Below are 21,882 nucleotides of genomic sequence, written 5' to 3' on the forward strand. Positions count from 1 at the left end.
GAAAGCTGACTGCGAGGAATATCGAAGGTCTGTGTGGAAGCCGTTTTTGAATATTCATTCGCTTCCCCTCTCTCTCCCCCACGGCATTGATTACTGTGAATTGAACTGAACTCAATTGAACTGAACTTTGCGTCACTTTGAAACTGGTCATTTACCCCTAGACGACGATAGAGCTTGATTGATCCTATTATCCTAGTTTCCGTGTACATGTGTGTTTATCATTGCTGAACTGTTGTATTCATTATCCTTTTGATTAGCGTACTGTGTTGCTTACTTCTTTAATAAAACTTTCTTAGTTCCAGTAACCCAGACTCCAACTGAGTGATCCATTTCTGCTGGTTTGGCAACCCAGTTACGGGGTACGTAACACATAAAGCGAACCTTCGAAAAGCAGGGGACACCTGTATATATTCTTGTATATAATTTTTAAATCAATATCCTGGGGGTCACCATTGACCAGAAACTCAGCTGGACAAACCACATAAATGCTATGCCTCTGAGAGTAGATGAGATCTGGATATCCAATGGTCATGACTCACTCGCTGACACTCCAATGACAGTCTACTATCCACAAGACAAAAATCAGAAACATGTCAGAATACTCCATTCGTCGACATGATTGATGAAATCAAGGTCTGAGCACCCCAGTAACCACACTAAACACTGAATTCATACTACCACTGCACAAAGACTGGTAAGTATCATCCAAAGAATACACTGTACTTACACGCAGAACACCTCTCAAGCCCGTGGTCTATGTCAGAAAGATAACAAGAGCAATACACACCTTTGAACACTATCAATTGTAGATTCCCCAATAAGCCATGCACTATCCAGACTCGTAAATAGCAGTCTTTCAGTGTCACTGGGTCTAAACTCTGAAACTCCACTGAATAATACCATGGAAGTATCTTAATTAGAAGGACTGCATATATTGTGATATTAACACAAAAGATTAAATCCAGAGAACCCTATGAGAAAAGAAAGATCTAACTAACTGAGGGGAGTTGAAAATAGGAGGAGGAATAAAAACAGTATTTGCCTATATGGATACTTGTCACTGTGGACAATGTAGATCACTGGGCCTGTTTCTATACATGTAATACTGCAAGATTCCCCAAAGCTAATTTTTCCCTTATCCTTTAAAACTAAGTTTTCTGATTTGTGTTTCATTGCATTTTTTTAAATATTTGAACTTTCTGAAATCCGGATTAGAATTTGTTGCAAGGAAATAATAGCATGGGAACAATGAATGTGCAAATTTGCCAATGGCATTAAAGCCTGTGAACAATGCAAGAAGCATCATGAAACAAAGCAGATGAGCTTAGAGCATGGCTGAGTACTTGGAGCTATGATGTTGTGGCCCTTACAGAGACTTGGATGGCTCAGGGGCAGGAATGGTTACTTCGAGTGCCAGGCTTTAGATGTTTCAGAAAGGACAGTGAGGAAGGCAAAATAGGTGGGGGCTTAGCACTGCTGATCAGAGATAGTGTCACGGCTGCAGAAAAGGAGGAATCATGCAGGGATTGTCTACTGAGTCTCTGTGGGTGGAAGTTAGAAACAGGAATGGGTCAATAATTCTACTGGGTGTTTTCTACAGACCACCCAATAGTAACAGGGACATCAAGGAGCAGATAGGGAGACAGATTCCTGAAAGGTGTAATAATAACAGGGCTATCGAGGTGGGAGATTTTAACTTCCCAATATTGACTGGCATCTCCCCAAGAGCAAGGGGTTTCGACGGGGTGGAGCTTGTTACGTGTGTTCAGGAAGGTTTCCTGACACAATATATAGATAAGACAACAAGAGGAGAGGCTGTACTTGATCTGGTATTGGGAAATGAACCTCATCAGGTGTCAGGTTTCTCAGTGAGAGCTCATTTTGGAGATAGTGATCACAATTCTATCTCCTTTACCATAGTATTGGAGAGGGATAGGAACATACAAGCTAGGAAAGCGTTTAATTGGAGTAAGGGGAAATAAGAGACCATCAGGCAAGAACTTGGATGCATAAATTGGGAACAGATGTTCTCAGGGAAATGTACTGCAGAAATATGGCAAATGTTCAGGGGATATTTGTGTGGCATTCTGCATGGGTACATTCCAATGAGACAAGGAAAGGATGGTAGGGTACAGGAACTGTGATGTACACAGGCTGTTGTAAATCTAGCCAAGAAGAAAAGAAAAGCTTACGAAAGGTTAAAAAAAACTAGGTAATGATAGAGATCTAGAAGATTATAAGGCTAGCAGGAAGGAGTTTAAGAATGATATTAAGAGATCCAGAAGGGGCCATGAGAAGGCCTTGGCGGACAGGATTAAGGAAAACCCCAAAGCATTGAACAGGTATGTGAAGAGCAAGAGGATAAAACGTGAGAGAATAGGACCAATGAAGTGTGACAGTGGAAAAGTGTGTATGGAACCGGAGGAGATAGCAGAGGTATTTAATGAATACTTTGCTTCAGTATTCACCACAGAAAAGGATCTCAGTGATCATAGCGATGGCTTACAGCGAACTGAAAAGCTTGAGCATATAGACATTAATGAACAGGATGCGCTGGAGCTTTTGGGAAGCATCAAGTTAAGTAAGTCTCCGGGACTGGGCCAGATGTACCCCAGGCTACTGTGGGAGGCAAGGGAGAAGATTGCTAGCCTCTGGCGATGATCTTTGCATCATCAATGGGGATGGAAGAGGTTCCAGAGGATTGGAGGGTTGCAGACGTTATTCCCTTATTCAAGAAAGGGAGTAGAGATAGCCCAGGAAATTATAGTCCAGTGAGTCTTGCTTCAGTGGTTGGTAAGTTGATGGAAAAGATCCTGAGAGGCAGGATTTATGAACATTTGGAAAGGCATAATATGATTAGGAATAGTCAGCATGGCTTTGTCAAAGGCAGGTTTTGCCTTACGAGCCCAATTGAATTTTTTTGAGGATGTGGCTAAACACATTGATGAAGGTAGAGTAGTAGATGTAGTGTATATGGATTTCAGCAAGGCATTTGATAAGGTACCCCATGCAAGGCTCATTGAGAAAGTAAGGGGGCATGTGATCCAAGGGGACCTTGCTTGGATCCAGAATTGGCATGCCCACAGAAGGCAAAGTGTGGTTGTAGACTAGTCATATTCTGCATGGAGGTCAGTGACCGGTGGTGCGCCTCAGGGATCTGTTCTGGGACCCCTTCTCTTTGTTATTTTTATAAATGACCTGGATGAGGAAGTAGAGGGATGTGTTAGCAACTTTGCTGATGACAAAGGTTGGGGGTGTTGTGGATAGTGTGGAGGGCTGTCAGAGGTTACAGCGGGACATCAATAGAATGCAAAACTGGGCTGAGAAGTGGCAGATGAAGTTTAACCCAGATAAGTGTGAGGCGGTTCTTTTTGGTAGGCCAGATATTATGGTAGAATATAGTATTAATGGTAAGACTCTTGGCAGTGTGGAGGATCAGAGGGATATTGGGCTCCAAGCCCATAGGACACTCAAAGCTGTTGCACAGGTTGACTGTGTGGTTAAGAAGGCATATGGTGCACTGGCCTTCTTCAACCGTGGGATTGAATTCAAGAGCCAAGAGGTACTGTTACAGATATATAAGACCCTGGTCAGACCGCACTTGGAGTACTGTGCTCAGTTCTGGTCACCTCACTACAAGAAGGATGTGGAAACTATAGAAAAGGTGCAGAGGAGTTTTACAAGGATGTTGCCTGGATTGGGGAGCATGCTTTATGAGAATAGGTTGAGTGAACATGACCTTTTCTCCTTGGAGTGACAGAGGGTGACTTGATAGAGGTGTATAAGATGATGAGAGGCATTGACTTGTGTGGATAATCAGAGGCTTTTCCCCAGGGCTGAAATGGCTAACAGGAGAGGGCACAGTTTTAAGTTGCTTGGAAGTAGGTACAGAGGAGATATGAGGGTTAAGTTTTTTTTTTAATAACAGAGTGGTGAGTGTGTGGAATGGGTTGCCGGTGATGGTGGTGGAGGCGGATAAGCGACTCCTGGGTAGGTACATGGAGCTTAGAAAAATAGAAGGCTATGGGTAACCCTAGGTAATTTCTAAAGTAAGTACACTTTCCGCACAGGATTGTGGGCTGAAGGGCCTGTATTATGCTGTAGGTTTTCTATTTCTATGTTTCCAACAGCAAATCATAGCACTTCACTCATGAAATTGTTAAGATTTCCATATTAATTGCTCATTCAACTCATCACAACATAAAATCAAATCTAGTGACTAAAATCACAAATGCATTAAAAGTAGAGTTTTTTTTAAAAACATCGAACAATCTTGCTGACCTATGAAGTAAACAATTAGCATGGAGTCATTCCTTAGTCGTTTCAGTTTGCAGATTTTAAAACGTTAGACTTCAAAATTATTAACCTTTTTTCTGTATCTGAATTTATCACCACCTTCCCCTTCCCCCTCTCCCTCAGCTCTTCGGTCTGTTCACTTAATTCTTATAATTCCCTGGTTCATTGTTTGGCCCATTGTTCACTACAATCCCAAATGCTCTGTTACCTCAAGTCATTCACAACCAATTCACACTTTAATGAATTTAAATGGAAATGCTGAAGGATAATTTAAGGGACATGTCATGAAACATCTCTGCTCTGGAAAATTCCAGCTCAAGGAAATGCCACAAGTGTATGAACTGTTGACATAAGAGTCTGCAGATGATATAACCTGGAGGCAAAAAAAACTGCTGGAAGAAAAGAGTGGGTCAGCCAGTATCTGTGATGTTTCTGGTCAAGAACCTGTATCAGAATCTTGAACTGTTGCTGACTGCATTTCTAAATGCACTTGTAAAGCATCTGATTTCGCTTTATTTTATTTTTTTGACATACAGCATGGAGTAGGCCCTTTCATCCCTTCAAGCAGCACCACCCAGCAATCCCCCGATTTAATCCCAGCCGAATCATGGGAAAATTTACAATGACCAATTAACCTACCAACCAGTAGGTTTTTGGAATGTGGGAGTAAACCGGAGCACCCATGGGAAACCCATGCGGTCACGGGGAGAACATACAAACTCCTTATAAGCAGTAGCAGGAACACACCAAAGAGCATCAACGTGAGAAATGGGCTGGTGACGACCCATTCAACACTTAATCCTCACTAAAAGTGAACTTTTAAAAATTATTCTGTAATATTCCACATAAAATGGAGTAAAAACTGTAAAATATAAATCATGAAGATATGGAATACACAAATTTAAAGTGCTAAACATGTCAAAAGATCAATAGCATCACACCACTTCATGACAAATGTTGGTACAATACTGTACCATGCTCTATCATACTTACAGAAGCCCTGACTGCCAAATCCAACTTTACACAAATCCTCCCTTAAATATTTACAGAACTTTTTTCATGGGAAAGTTCGTAACAGGAATGGAAACATCCACAAGAATTATGGAAAAACGTAGCAGTTAGTTAATTCCTGCAACCAGTCTTCAAAAAAATGTATATATGTAACCAGCCGATGGATGTGGAGCATTCCAATTCTGTATCATCACACAAAAGAGAATAAAAATGTTTATATTAATCGACTCCCGTTGAAATTGCTCGTTTTGACCTGGGGGGAAACTGTGAGAAGTTCTCAAGAACGCCCCCTCAATAATCTGGAGACTGCTGGTACCATGGGAGTTTCCTCTTTGGGAGAAGAGGGCACCAAACCATTCATTTTCTAGCAGCAATTACGACATCCACAATAAATACTAATACTTAAGACACCCAGCCATGTGAGCCGAATGGCGATCTTAAACTTAAAACAGAGAGACAAGAAATCATCGTGAGATATGGATCAGAAATAGTCCCTTGGGCTCCTGAGCCAACATCAACCACACATTTACACTCATCCTACACGGATCCCCGAAAGAACTGGTAAAGAAGATTGCGTTTCTTGCAGTCTTTCCCTTTCTAGTCGTATCCCAAAGCGCTCCACAGTTGTGGAATTCTGGATTGGGAGCATTTAGGGGAGGAGTAAAAAGCGCACAGCAAGATTCCACCAAACTTTGCGCGCATGCGGATTAATCACTCACCACCCACCCCTCTCCCCCAAATACACGTTCCCCACCACCGTGCCTGGTTCCTTACCTGCCAACGAAACTTTCCAGCACCGAGCTCTTGCCGGAGCTCTGCCCGCCCACCACCGCGATCTGCGGCAGGTCCAGCTTGCAGCTCTGGCCGACGGCGGAGAAGGCATCTTGCAGGCGGTTGACCATGGGGATGAGCTCCTCCATCCCACGGTTGCCCATGGCGACCAACCCCACCAGCCGGCCGACCACTGGAGCCCACCGTACGAAGAACGGAAACCGCACACACAGACGCGAAATCAAGACGGCCACCTCACGGTAACCCTGACTCCCAGCCACGGGAAGAACCCCACCCAACCCAGCCCGCACCCTCCAGCTCCGAGCCGCCCCGCGACCGTCCTCACTCCGCTCTCCGGCTGACACTTAACGGTCTGCCTGCGCGCAGCCGCACTCGGATCCGGTCAGTCCGGGAGCGGCAAGCACGATTAACTTGCAGAGTACAGCCCCGATAGTTACTTCGCCGGTCTTTTCTTTAAATACTGTAATTACAAGTTGCATTGCACAATTCAGTTTTGCACTGTAAAACTACCAGCCATTTTGCCATATTTAGTCACCACGCATATTCTTAAACACACAGAACAAATTTTGCAAAATCCGTTATTTAATACCTCACTTAAACAGGTATTTAAGACAACATTACTGCACATGCTATCTTGGGCACCATAACCGCAATTGTTTGTTTCAAAGTAGCAGCATGTTAAATAAGTTATCATTTCTTAAAGATGCATTGATTGCATAAACTAGTTTAGCAATTTTGAACATTCTTGGCACAATCTAAGAATGAGACAAGCAGTAGCTCTCGCTTTCCTGAGGGCATTTAGTTTAGCAAAATGTAATGAAGTCAACAACAAATAGATTTCAATTTCCCGATTACCATCGTGACAGAGATAATAAAGCACATGGTGGTTCCGACGGGTTCTTCCAATCCTGCCGATGGGCTTCGGCCCAAAACGTCGACTGTACTTTTTTTTCCATAGAAGCTGCACGGCCTGCTGAGTTCCTTCAGCATTTTGTGTGTGTTGCTTTCATAAAGCACATGCTTGGGATTCCAAAATAACATCAACTCATACAATTCACAATAAGAGTAAATATAATTCCTTTGATGCCACTTATATCCCAGGCACAATGGGCCTTCCTTCTTCACCAGAGAAAATTATTTTCATTTCTTTAGAAAACTCAATAAAAACAAAGCACTTGCCTCATGATATCAACATTAACATAGCATTGTCCATAACTTCAGAATGTTCTTAAGCAGTTTACAGCCACTGAAATATTTTGAAATCTAATTACTGTTCCAGTGCTGATAATTCAGCAACTAATGACCCATGCATAATTCCACAAACAGCAGAGAGAGTAGATGTAAACACCTAAAAAAGACATAATATTGAATGAGGCATAAAACTACCCATGACACCAGGAACAAACTCCCTATTCATTTTGAATTGAATTGACTTTATTACTTACATCCTTCACATAAAACAATTTACATCTGTCTAAATGTGCAATTTATAGTAATTTATAATAAATAGTATGTACAACAGGATAGTCAATATAACATAGAAATACAGTTGTATCAGCATGAATTAAGCAGTCTGATGGCCTGGTGGTAGAAGCTGTCCCACAACCTGTTTCCCAGCTGGCAGAAGTTGTATGTTTGGTAGCATTTTATAAACACAGCAGCAATTCTCAGTTTTAAGACTCATCCAAAAGAACGATATTGACAATCTCAGTCAAAATTTTGTGATCAGGTTTCTGAACCTACAAGTTTCTGATCAAATACTAGTTTTGTTTTAAAGTTGTGTACATAGCCCCATAAAAACCAACAGATTACACTTACACAATCTCAAAATATTTCTGTTATGATTACATTAAATATATCAATTAGCTTGAAATTAACTACATGGAAAATCTATCGGCAGCTTTGAAAATGACAGTAGGGTGCATTAACATCAAACAAGATGTTGGAAATCCAAGCAACACACACAAAGTGGTGGAGGAACTCAGCAGGCCAGGCGGCACTGAAGGAAAAGAGTACAGTCGACATTTTGGGCCGAGACTCTTCGGTGTGTTAATATCAAATTGCTTTTTGTTTGTACACAGTGCTAGGATAATTTGAAATTTGCATCAGTTTCAGATCACATTATGACCCCAGAAGAGTCCTGAGGTGGTGGATGCCTTCAACTTACTCTCATGGGAATTATTCTCCAGATGCCTGCAATATATTCTACCATGGGAAGAATATACCAGCGCTGATTTCCACAGAATTTATTTTTAAATGGCAGTGTTATGTTACTAGGTCTCTGCAGATGGAAGATAAACTTAAAATAGAAAGCCAGAAGCTCACTCCATTAAAAATCAAATGGTCTAAAAGGCTTCTCCTGCATTAGTTCCTTCACAGAAGGCATCAGCTGGGCAATCTGCCGCAATCTGTTCCTTAACTCTTCAGATCATATGCAATAGCTCCATCTTCAGTCAGCTTTTATTTATTGGCTACATTTGTGATAGTTTAATTTGTAGTTACGAATTTAGATATAACAGGGCCTTCTGGCTCAACGAGCCACATGCAACAGCAACCAACCTATTTTAACAGGAGCCTAATTACAGAACAATTTACAATGACCAGTTAACCTACTAACTGGACTCTGGAGCACCCTGAGGAAACCGTTGTGGTTCACAGGGAGAACATTCAAACTCCTTACAGATGGCACCAGAATTGAACTCTTGAACTCCGGAACACCCCAAAGTGGAATAGCTTCACTCTAACCGCTACATTACTGTGCTGCCGGATACAAATTTGCTTTGAACTTTGTAACATGCCAACTCCACACAGACAGCACCAGAGTGCGGGATTGAACCCGCGGCTCAGGAGCGATGAGGCAGCTGCTCTACCCACTGCTCCACTGTGCAGTGACTAATTGCATGCTGCCTGACCCAGTTTCCTTGTCAGCTAAGCTACCATGAACACACCAAGTATCACACTTTCCTGCTTGGATCATATATGATATATATGAACAGTATCTGAAATACATCTTATGGAAATGTTTGTTTGATGATGAACTTCAATAAAAAATAAATTACAAAACAAAAAGAATGATGGCATTTTTAACTGGCTCGATTACAATTTTCTATTTGTGAATCCACGTCGACTCAGGAGTTAAATTATTTTATTTTATTTCATTTCATAATTCAATCTTTTTTTTTCCTGCATGATCGATTTGGAATATGGGATACTGTGATCTTGTTACTGTGATTTAAATGTAATATAATTCATATTACTTGTATCCTTATGAATTTTGTATTTGTATTTATGCAATTTATATATTAATAAAAATATTGAAAGAGGAAGTTAAGCAATTTTATGAAACTAGCCATGGAACATTAATTAAACAAATCCACCAACTGCCAATTACAAAATAATAAATTTATATTCAGTGCTCACATACATAAGAAAGCTTACATTTAAATTGGAAGGATTGCTGAGTTTTCTGTGCTTTATTTTAAATTGCCTAATGATAGACGTAACGAAGGAAAATTCACTGGACACTAATCAGATAAAACGTGGGAGTACAATTTTCTTCTGAAGCAGATCGACTCCAGTTATGTTTGTATGAATTTATTTATTGATTTAGTGATGTGGTGCAGAGTAGGCCGCCCAGCCCTTCAAGCCACACTGCCCCAGCAACCCCCAAAAAATGCCAATTAACCCTATCCCAACCACGGGATAATTTGCAATGATCAGTTAACCTACCTAGTACATCTTTGGACTGTGGACGGAAATTGGAGCGCCCGGAGAACACCCACACATTCTACAGGGAGGACGTACAGAGATCCTAGCAGACAGCACTGGGATTAAGCTCCAAACTCTGACGCCCTGAGCTGTAAAAACATCTCGCTAACCACAATGCTACCTTGGCACCCAACCTGTATCCATAAGAGACGCAGTTAACCTTCATCTCTTGGCCACATTTTAATTCACTTCAACGCAACATATCTTCAATGAATTTCATGGAATAATAAGACAAAAGCACCAGGATTAAAAAAACCTCAAACATTTCGTCAGCAACAAAACAACATTACATAGCAGTCCTCTACTGAAGATGTAGAACAATTTTAAACTTAAATATATATTCAAGAACAAAAAGTGTTCAAAATGTAAAATAATTTTATTTTCTAATCTCATCTGATCAAAATTTTTCAGGTATTTGATTGACAGCTGCATCAGCGTATCACCAGATACCCTGGGCACTATCTCCTCCATGTATCTGAAAAGCTGCTCTGAGACTAAGTGTGGATTCCAAACATCTGGAAACACAGTAGTTATGATATTCACCAGAAGACAGTTCCATAATATTTTGCATGGAACAGCATTAACCAATATACATGACTTTTTTGAACCTCATGATCCGGAGGAATTGTGGAAAATTCTCCTCAAATTTGGTTGCCAATGCTCAGAGTAGCGAAGAAACCATGATACTAACCGAATGGTGAAATGGTAGTTAACATCTCAGTAAAGAGTAGAATCAACTAAGGTTGCATCATTGGCCCAACATTTTTCTCAGTCTTTCCTATTGTAATGTTGCACCTCACCTCAAAGAAACTTCCTATGGGAGTGGAGCTAATCTTCAAAATTATTAGGAAACTGTTTAACTCACAGTGGCTCCTATCCAGAAACAAGGTCAAATTCTGTCAGTGGCCAAGTTCCAAAATCATATAACACTTGCGTTTTGGGTACACTTGGAGAGTAACCTCCAGAGCATTGTCATTTTGTTCATCCAAGCATGAAAGGATGAGTGATACATTCTACATAGACTTCATCAACAACAATAAGGATGTGCTCAAACCTTCTTTGAAGAAGTGCAACCACCCCACTGACTGGTGGGAAACTGCAGCTGACGATCACTCAAAGGGGGATTCAGGATGTTATTAAGAACTTCAAGGACATGTTGAGAACAAAGAGATGCCTGATAAGAGGCAGAAGGAGAACACTAACTCATGTTCTACCCATCCACCCTCTACATGCTTTATTGAAGATTCTGCTATTCCAAAGTGGCTTCATTTGCCACATCTGCTCCCATAAACCCAGAGCGGAAGGAAGTCCTCCTCGCTCCCGACAGACTGCCTAAGAATTGAGCGTTGGCTATAACTTTTCAGCAATCAGCATCGAGATGTTGGAGAAGGATGTGGGCTGGTTATGCACCTTTGAAGTTAATTGAAGCCAACACATTCAATGTACTGTGTTATGCATGCACAAAAAAATCTCCAACCCCAATAACCCAAAGAAATTTCTTTTCTTTTTCAGGAACATCACAAAAAAAGCAAGGCAATTACAGCAAACTCACCAAAATGATAAAAATGTATTAAGCATGTGGAAAGTAAAATCAAAACTTTTAAATAATGCAAGATGCTCTTAGGAGAGATTTATAAATTTGATGACTGCAGAAAACATTAGGAGCTGTCCAAGGGAAATCCTCCTGTTTTCCACCTCACACAATTGTGAAGATACGTAGCCATAATGTCATAGGCCACATATAAAAAAAACTTTAAATTTAAGTATTCCCAAATATATTGGTAGTATTAAGTTTGATAAATTAATGATTTAATGCAGTTATTACATATTTTAGATCTAGCTATGCTGAATTCAATTGCTACATTTGTTATTACTGTCTATAAAACAAAACAATTTATTAATTGAGCATTTCTCACTGTGTTCCACAGATCTGAGTAACCATATATTGGGCAACAAAAAGTAAAACAACATCCAATTCCCAAGAACGGTTTATTAGAACCATAATATTCCATTTAAATATTGGAATAGGTGAATATGGGACATTAATGAGAGCAGTTGTACTGGCTCAAAAAAGTCAATGTGCAATTTGCAACCAAAATCTACTAAAAAAAAACAGGTCAACTACTAGATACTGGCAAAGTCTACATGTCTCCCCATGTCCACATTATCTCCCAGTAGTTACAGCTCTTCTTTAACTCTATGGGATAAGTCAAACAAGGCAGTAATATAGAACATTTGTTGCAACATCCACACAATCTCTGTACTGCGTTAGGACTTCTGAACATGTCCTGCAAGTTTTTCACTCTCCATTCCCTTCCCAGTTCTGACAAGTTAAATTGGTAAATATATTAGGATCTTAAACACAACTAGATTCAAAGAAGTTTGGACACTGATCACTTCCTCCCAAATTCTTACGTATGTTTCTTGGGAAGTTTTTCCTTTATTGTAAAGGAACCCTCATTATTAATACAAATAAACTTTTCTCCCCCACATTGCTTTTCAAGAGTTTTGGAATAACCAATGACGCAGTTCCTGCATCTTTTGTTGTATTACAAACTGCTCTGCATGGAATTTTACGTACCCTTCCCTGGGGGTGCGACAGAAAGTAACTGCAATCTGTGTCAGATACAGTACATACTCTGTGGCAATTCACCAAGCCTTTTTCAGCACCTCGCCAACTGGCGGTTAGAGGAACAAGGACTGACACTGAGTTGCTCTCATGGTTGTTGATTATTGACCAGGAGGAGGGAAGCAGAGGTCCATGAACCAGTCCTCATCAGAGGAGGAGAGGGTCAGTGACTTTAAATTCCTCAGTGCTGTCATTTCAGACGGCTTGTCCTGAGCTCAGTCAAAAGGGCGATTATGACGAAAGCACAGCAGCGCCTCAGTTTCCTGAGGACTTTGCAAAGATTCAGCATGACATCTACAACTTTGGCTTGGTGAATTGCCACGGAGCGTGCATTTTATGTCTATATACTGTATCCGACACAGAGTGCAGCTACTTTCTGTTGCACCCCCAGGGAGGGGAATGTAAAATTCCATGCAGAGCAGTTTGTAATACAACAAGAGGTGTAGTGGAGAGTATATTGCCTGGCTGCATCACAGCCTGGTATGGAAACACCAATGCCCTAAACGTAAAAATTCTACAAATAGTAGTGGATACGGCACAGTCCGTCATAGGTAAAGCCCTCCTCAGCATTATCACAGGAAAGCAGCATCTAGCATCAGGGACCCCCACCACCCAGGGTCCTTTCTCACTACTGCCATTAGGAAGAAGGTACAGGAGCCTCAAGGCTCACAGCACCAGGTTCAGAAACAGATATTAGCACTCAACAATCAGGCTCTTCAACCAAAGGGGATAATTTCACTCACCTTCACTTGCCCCATCACTGAAATGTTCTACAACCCATGGACTCACTTTCAAAGACTCTTCATCTCATGTTCTCGATGTTTACCGCTTATTTATTTATTTATTTATTTATTATTTCTTTCTTTTTGTATTTGCGTGGTTTGTTGTCTTTTGCAGACTGGTTGAACACACAAGTTGGTGAGGTCTTTCGTCGATCCTATTATGGTTATTATTCTATTGTGGATTAATTGAGTATGCCCGCAAGAAAACAAACCTCATGGTTGCATATGATGAAATTCATGTAGTTTGATAATAAATTTACTTTCAATTTTGAACAAGAATAGCCAGCACATTGAAATACCACCATACACAGGTTGCCCTTTAAGTTATACACATTCTTCATATTGAAATACATCCCCATCATCACTGGGTCAAAACCCTGAAATAGGGTTCTGCAATAAGATCTTTCATTAACAGGAGCTGCAACAGTTCAGATGGGCATTCACCATCTCCAACAAATTTCATTTCGAAGTGAACATAACTCCTCTTTTCTTTTTGCTCAAATCAAAAAAGATTCAAAGGTTTCTTGTACTAAAGAAAAACAAAGTAGACAAATGATGAAATGCAATTTGAGCAGCACACATGTACTTGAAGTAAACCCGTTGATTTAAGCAAATAGTGATGAATGTTTGACGACTTCCAAGTTCATATCCCTGGTTAATGACACTGAAAGTCACTGCAAACAATAAACATTAATCTTTTTGTGTCTACATCTAATCCAGTGACCTAATTTTCACACAATTGTAACTTTCTCCAACATCTCTGCGAGTCTGTAGGTTTGGTCCCAGTGTTTGCCAGATTTTTTCAGATCATTTTCCAATATCTGACCTGCGTTAAGAAGGTGTTTAGAACCGGTTTTGAGTTCCGTGGACAACTGGCAGTACAATATTTCATTCACCTCACCCTCAATCTTCTGTAAGTAAACGAGGGGGAAAACCAATTTGATGTCTGCCATGACTTTTTCTTTCAGTCTGTCGTCTCTGCAAACCAGATTTAGAATGAAGAGTCCTGAAACAATTAAAGTGAACTTTAATTAAAACACAAAAGTGGATAGCATTTCGGCAGCTGAGGAACACCTTTAAATATTTACATTCAGCAAGTATATTCCTAGTCTGGCATATTCCATAGATTTTGGAAAGTTATGCAAAAAAATGGCAGAGGCACCATAAAGAAAATAAATTTCCTTTGCAACTTCACTTCAATCCAATCAAACTTACTGCCACAACAAACTACACCTCCTACCCACCAGAAATCTTTTGTCATTCCCTTATGGGTTTAGGGATACAGTTTTACAGGTAAGTGCCCAAAATCCTAATTTATTAGATGCAGCAATTTTACTGACATGGCTTGCACATCCAGAGATCACTGTTTTCCAATTTTCTAGTGCAAGTTTTGTTTAGCAGAACATATCTTGCAAGGAAGAGAAATAATATGGAGAAAAAGTGAGAAAAAAGACGACACCAACCATGAGCTACATGATCTCCCTGCAAGCTGTACTGCCCCAATCACACTGATCTTACCTTACACAAATTTAAATGTAAAAACACAGAAAATAGAAGAAAAGGCTGTTGGACCTTCGAACCAATAGTAATGGTCTTTCACTTATCCCTATACCATATTCCCACTCTTTCTCCAGACCTATGAATTCATTTTGTATGTAGAAAAATGGGAACCTTCCATTAGATAGGAACTAGTACATCCAACAAATGTGATTAAACGAAAGCATAGAATTTGGTGTAATTTCCACCCACACAGCAGTGAAGCATCTGCTTAGAGTAAGTATTCAATATAAATGCAGGGCTTGAAGACAAAACCTTGTAGCCTGGTGGCAAGAAAGTTAGAACCGACCACACCTGATAGAAGCAATATTTTAACTATGCAGAATGTTATGACAAATATAGTGGATCTTCAGAAACCTAATACACTTTCCTAAAAACAAAAAGATGAGCTGCATTGCTCCTTTAAATGCAGGGAACAAAACCTTGCACAAATAACATTTTGCAAAACTTGTAGGTGGTGAACTCTTATCTGATAACTTGCAGGCACAGATTATAGTTGACTGACAATAATAGTTGACAGTCTGTTCTGTAGAACAGATACAGTTAACTACGACTCAGATTTACAAAATATTGCAAAAGGAAAAGATCATTCACCTCGGGGTGCCAAAAGACTTCGTACTTTCTGGAGAAATGCCCGGTCTACAAAAGCTGGTGGAGGACAGTTCATTCCAAGGGTAGCATCTTTACTATCCACGTCAAACATGATAACATCATAGGAGCCACTCCCTGCAGTAATGAAAACAAAATCATTTTATTCCTCATATCTGTTCTACTTGAACGCCTAAATCAAAATTTGTAGGTTGGGCAGGGGAGAAATAGTGACTGAACTAAAGATGTAATTCTGAGCTAGTATAGTCACTGACTTGCAGGACCAGAGACCCATCAACCCTCACCCCAGGTGCTGTCAGTGTGGAATTTACACTTTCTTCCTGTGACGATGCATGTCCTCCTACATCCCAGGATATTTGGTCAATCAGCCACTCCAAGTTGCCTCTCCATGTCCAACCCTCTGTCCCTGTTGTGAGAGGTAGAAACGTGTTAAGGCTGGCCAACAGGGCTCTGGTGACGCACTACAGGCCAATCCCCTGTACAGTGAATGCAACAGATTGCAGAAGCATTGATTAACTCCAACTGTACCATCGATTTCAGAGGACGATGCCCTATCCTCCACTTGGGAGCTAAGGGCCCCAAATGAAAAACAAGCCACTCCAAGTTGCCCCGGTGCAAGAGCTGAAGAGAACTGATGAGAATGTGGGAGAATAAAAAAGTGCCAGAGCACTGCAAACAGATGCTTGTTTGTTGGTACACAGTAGATTCAGTGAGCTGAAGGGCCTGGTTCCAAACTGTCTTTCTCCAAACTGCTGGTGATGAATACAATCTGACTGATGGACGGCTATCAAAAGTAAGCACAAAGAATAACACACAGAGCAAATTTTGCCTATCGTGCCGATTTAGTATTGTGGAAGTTTCAATCACCACAACAAACACTAAATTATTCTGTTCATGACTAAAAATGCACCATCATATCCAATCCCAACAAAGATGTCAAGGAAATTTCTTGACAGTTTATCAAAGCGGCTACAGTATGCTCATTAAGGAACTGAAAGAATTTAGAATGGAAGACTGGGTTGCCCAACTCAGTTAATTTTCCACTTCAAACAGGCGTAAAAGATATGTAGGATATCAGTCGACTTTGACAAATGAATCCCCAGGGACAAAGAGGAAAACTGCACCATCATTTGAATTGTACGTCAGAGTCAACACCATGCAAGAAAATCTTTGATCTACAATTTTTTTCCCTGTTTAGAACACAGCCACAGTGACTACGTACATCTTAAAGAATGCGGAAAGCAGCAACATTTTCCATTACATTTCACCCTCCTAGAATAAGGATCCTCAACCAAAAATAAATTAAGTGGAATAAAAGCTGAAGTGTATTTCACTGTCAGCGGAGTAAACACTGTGGAATGAATTAAATCCCGGAAGCGGACAAGTTTTCCTTGAATCCCGTTAAATTTAATAGGACAATCCAAGCTACGAATTTTGTCTCTGCTTCCTGGCCACAGCCTGTCACATTGAAAGACTAACAAGCTATCAGGTTATTGACAGCAGGCAAGTGTCAGGGAGCAGAGAGTAAGGGACTGATGAAAATTCATTCTATTTCGCGGGCAATGAAGCTGGTGGTGGTGGCTTCAAATGCACACCTGGATGGGATTTGCCCCTTGATTCAACAGGACTTACCCCGTTCGAAGAGACAGGTTTCATTGCTGGAGTAGACGGGAAGATACATGAAGCACACACTTGCTTACAAACAATTAACTTACATTCTATTCAGTATTGTTGGACATGGTGATATGGATAAACCCTAGTAAACCAGCTGCCTGGGTCTTTGGTGGTGCCAGAGCCGGAGATTTTCCAGACCATCAGATGTTATTTTGTTAACATTCCAAACATTTTTCAATTCAATTTTATAAAACCATGTTGTATGGTGACACTGCAGTGTGTCAATCAAGTGTTAAGGCAGTGCAAGAGAAAGTAAAGAACAGCAGACGTTTTTAATGGGAGTACAGGAATCAGGACACGTGCTGGTGGAAGGGGATGCAGAAACCAAAGGCTGGGGTGAGCAGACACTGTACGCACTACCCAGTGAGGCAGATGCTGAACCATCGGTTTTCTGAATGGCTTGTTAGCTGATTACTTATTACAGCACAAGATATAATATTTGCACAGAACGCCCACACAAACACTATGAAAGTCAGCAGTCCTTTTATTTCATAGTTCAGCTGAGGGTTAAATAAACCCAAGAACATCTTCATCAAGCAACTCAAAAATAGTGCCCGAGGATTTTGTTTACATTCACTTGAGACTGTAGGTGGGGCCCTGCTTAATAATTTTCAGTACAGCTTAACACACTCCCTCAATACTGCTTTGGCATGTCAGCCTGAACTTTAGCATTCAAATCCCTGGACCAGGATCTGAAATACAGGGTCTTCTGACTGGAAATGCAAGTTATTGACTGGGCCATACTTGAAAAAAATTATGGCTAAGTGAGGTAGCACTGCTACATTACAAAATCTGGAAGATCAATCAACCTCCAGTAGCTGGCTGGTGGACCCCATCACCCTGACTCCATGACAACCCAAAAAAGTTAAAGTCTGTCCTGAGCTTTATAGGCTCATCAGGCTGGTGCTTATGCCGGTTTCTGCTGCGTGAAGCGACTGAGAGTATGAGACTCCCCCCCCCCCCCGGATAGGACGCCAGTCTATCACGAGGTTAACCCCCAGCATTTTGCCGGTACCCATTTTCAGCTGGGTGGACTGGAGCAGTGTGTGGTTAAGTGCCTTGCTCAAAGACACAACACGCTGCCTCGGCTGGGGCTCGAACTCACGACCTTCAGATCGCTAGTCCAACGCCTTAACCACTTGGCCACACGCCACATGACAACCCAAAGCTGGATCCCAATTTCTAAATATTTTGCCTGACTAAAATCCTCTCATTCGGGCAACATAATCTTTAAATAGGGAGGAGCAGAGGAAACAAGGGAAATGATGAATGCAAAAGCAAGCTGGTATGAGGCGTAACAAATGAAACATCGCTATAAGCTCAAAAGATTCCTTCACAATTATCAAATCTTAACAGAAAGTAAGTAATTGCATCTAGAAATGTGATAATAAAGAGACCCCTGCTATGTTGTTCAAATTAGGCTGATGCTCCAATGCAACACTGAGGGAGTGCTGCACTGTTTTTTGGAAGAGATGCAAGTGCCGACATACTCTCAAATGCTCAACTATTAATAGGAATCCAGAACTAATAGCGTTTTTAAAGAAGATTCAGAAAAAATACATAAACATTAACAAGAAGGATGAAAAATATTGAGAAAGGATTAAGTTGCTGCTTTGCAAATATTGCCAATCTACGTTTCTTACCTTCATCTGCAAGTGTACGTATATAATGCAAGCCATCTGCCAGAATCACCTTCATTCGATTGTCCTGGGAAAATTCAAACCACCTGGTCGCGACCTCCAACATCTCAGGATCGATTTCAATGGCATCAATGGTCGACTGGGAGAAGAAGTCGTGAATAAACAATGGAAGGCTCCCACCGCCAAGGCCAATCACCAGCAGAGAGATCGCAGCATCTGAAGAGGGTAAGAGTGAAGACTGGGCATCGGTATAATGTCACGCAATGAAGCAAGCACATTTTAGATCAAGATCAGAAGTGTATCACTCCAAGGGGAAACATTTCTATATCGTTCACATCTTTTTATCATGAAAATTAGATAACACCTAAAGCTGCTTATATTTGCATCGGTTCTTCAATATAACAGGCACTTTATAGTCAGAGGGAAAAGAAACTAAAGAGCCACATTAAGTTCATGCAACTTAAACTCATTTCTAAAGCAGAGCAAAATCAAGTCTGACAAAGTTACAGGCCCTGCAGCATTGAGGCTACATCTCAATCTACTGAAAACACTAATAACTCAGCAAGGTCTCTGCAGCTGTAGCATTCTGCCAACACTGGCACTTCAAAGTAATCGGGAACGACAGCCCTTCAGAGACTCCCGACAAATCAATGAGCAATACAATGAAGCAGCGCAATTAGACTTTCACAATTCTTTAACCTTAACAGGCTCTTTATAGCCCGAGTGCAAGGAAACTAACTAAAGAGAAAAAGGAAATTCATACAACTTGAGTTAGTTTCTAAATGAAGAGAGCAAAATCAGAAATTATGTGTGGCCAGTATTCCAAAATTCCCCTCCATTATCACCCAGACACAAGCAATTCAGGGCTGCCGAGCACTATCTTTAACAAGGGTAATGATTGCGGCTGTCAACATCATGCATATTCTGAAAATAAATAAAGGGAAGCACTGCAGACTGGTCAGAGGGAAGTGAATAAACACTTCTTTCCTGTCTCACTTCTGTCATTAGGTCTTCCAGCCTGCTACTGGTTATTAAGGATTAAATAAAAAATCCGCTGATGCTGGAAAGCTGAAAGAGCTCTTACAGATGCCATCTGACCTGAAATGTTAACATTTGCAGCCCTTCCCACAGATGCTGCCTGATGTGTGAATGTTTCTGGCATTTTTTCCCTTTTGTTTCATTACTGGTTATTGTTCTGGCCTCCAGACCAGTAATCTAGTGACACAATCACCAAAGAGCACTCCCCCCCCCCCACCAACTGCAAGGAAACAGTTTGTCTAAGTAGTTTATGCTGGTGCCATCTATCTGTTTTGCCCTTTTTCCTTATCACTTGATAACAAAATACCCACTTTCTCTTTCTAAATCTGCAATTTAAAGTAAAAGATGTTTCAGGGTATCACCACATTGTGTACATAAATATTATTTTCCAATAAAGACACAATGTAAAACTAACACATCAGGGAAGCACTTGGTAAATTATTAACGTGCCAAAGAAATAACCAGGAGACAACCTCAGGTGTTGCATCATCACGAAACAGGAAACTTCCTTCTAACTCCAAACACAAACAAGAGAAAATCTACAGATGCTGGAAATCCAAGCCACACACACAAAATGCTGGAGGAACTCAGCAGGCCAGGGAGCATCAATAGAAAAAAGTACAGTCGACGTCTTGGGCCAAAACCCTTCAGCAGGACTGGAGAAAAAATGCTGAGGAGTAGATTGAAATGGTGGGGGAGGGGAGAAACACCAGGTGATAGGTGAAACCTGGGGGGAGGGAGGGATGAAGTAAAGAGCTGGGAAGTTGATTGGTGAAAGAGACAGAAGGCCATGGAAGAAAGAAAAGGTGGGGGGAGCACTAGAGGGAGGAGATGGGTAGGCACAGAGTAAGATGAAGTGTCTGTTCCTTCTAACTCCACCCTCTTTCTATCACTATCATTTACTGATCCTTTTACCTCACCCTAACCAGGCATTCCCTAAATTAACTCCGTCCAGAAAAGAAAAGCCTGGACGACTATATCAACATCTCATCTCCTTAAACCTCCCTTCAAAACTACATTGACCAAGTTACGAATTACGAAGAAAGCATGGCAGCGCCTCTACTTCCTTAAGAGTTTGCAAAAATTTGGCAGGGCTTCTAAAACTTTGACAAACTTCTATTGATATGCAGCGGAGGGTATACTGACTGGCTGCATCACAGCTTGGTATGGAAACACCAATCCCATTGAATGGAAAATCCTACAAAAAGTAGTGGATATGGCCCAGTCCATCACAGGTAAAGACCTCTGCACCATTAAGCACATCTACATGAAATACTGTTGCAAGAAAGCAGCATCCATCATCAGGGACCCCCACCACCCAAGACATGCTCTCTTGTCACTGCTGCCATCGGGAAGAAGGTACAGGAGCCTCAGGACTCACACCACCAGGTTCAAGAACAGTTATTACCCCTCAACCATCAGATTTCTTGATCAAAAGGGGATAACTTCACCTGCCCCATCATTGAAATGTTCCCACAACCTATTGACTCATTTTCAAGAACTCTTCATCTCATGTTCTCGATATATATTGTTTATTTATTTATTATTATTTCTTCCTTTTTGCCTTTCCACTATTTGTTGTCTTTTGTACACCGGTTGAACTCCCAAGTTGGTGCAGTCCTTCATTAATTCTGTGATGGTTATTATTCCATTATGGATTTATTGAGTATGCCCACAAGAAAATAAATTTCAGGGCAGTATATGGTGACATATCTGTACTTTGATTATAAATTTGCTTTGAACTTTGAAGTGTTTGACCATTGTTGTAATTGGTTCAGTGCTAATGTTGGTCCGATTATGCACCTCCAAAGCACTTTGGGTCATTTCACTACACTAAGGACACAATATAAATATTTACTGAATACTTATCCAGTCCTTTCCATTTTACCTTCTTACCTGCAAGAAAACCACCTTCGTTACCTAGTAGAACCAAGCCAGCAATCATGGCTCGATGGTGATTGCAGCAGAGGTAGCTTTTGTCTACAGCCTGGCCAAGCTTTGGATTCAAATTGCTCTCATCTTCCAAGCACGACTGCCCTTTCCTCTTGTCTTTTTTTTTCTTTTTATGTTTTGAAACTATTTGAGG

General features: G+C 40.9%; 2 protein-coding genes across 4 annotated transcripts in view; both read right to left on the reverse strand.

Annotated features, from left to right (window-relative positions):
* The window catches only part of dnm3a (dynamin 3a), a 245,604-nt gene extending 239,267 nt beyond the window's left edge, over nucleotides 1–6,337 (reverse strand). For both annotated transcript variants that reach the window (XM_063063782.1, XM_063063783.1), the window contains exon 1: nucleotides 6,082–6,337. In XM_063063782.1, the coding sequence (XP_062919852.1) occupies nucleotides 6,082–6,242 (161 nt within the window). In that variant the 5' untranslated portion in view covers nucleotides 6,243–6,337. The remainder of the gene's footprint in view (nucleotides 1–6,081) is intronic.
* Nucleotides 6,338–12,895: 6,558 nt separating this feature from the next.
* mettl13 (methyltransferase 13, eEF1A lysine and N-terminal methyltransferase) overlaps nucleotides 12,896–21,882 on the reverse strand; it is a 41,202-nt gene continuing 32,215 nt past the window's right edge. For both annotated transcript variants that reach the window (XM_063063787.1, XM_063063784.1), the window contains exons 6-9: nucleotides 21,693–21,872; nucleotides 18,762–18,974; nucleotides 15,430–15,561; nucleotides 12,896–14,284 (exon numbers count right to left, since the gene is read on the reverse strand). In XM_063063787.1, the coding sequence (XP_062919857.1) occupies nucleotides 14,010–14,284; nucleotides 15,430–15,561; nucleotides 18,762–18,974; nucleotides 21,693–21,872 (800 nt within the window). In that variant the 3' untranslated portion in view covers nucleotides 12,896–14,009. The remainder of the gene's footprint in view (nucleotides 14,285–15,429; nucleotides 15,562–18,761; nucleotides 18,975–21,692; nucleotides 21,873–21,882) is intronic.

Source organism: Mobula hypostoma, chromosome 12 (genome assembly GCF_963921235.1).
Source record: "Mobula hypostoma chromosome 12, sMobHyp1.1, whole genome shotgun sequence".
NCBI classification, from domain to species: Eukaryota; Metazoa; Chordata; class Chondrichthyes; order Myliobatiformes; family Myliobatidae; genus Mobula; species Mobula hypostoma.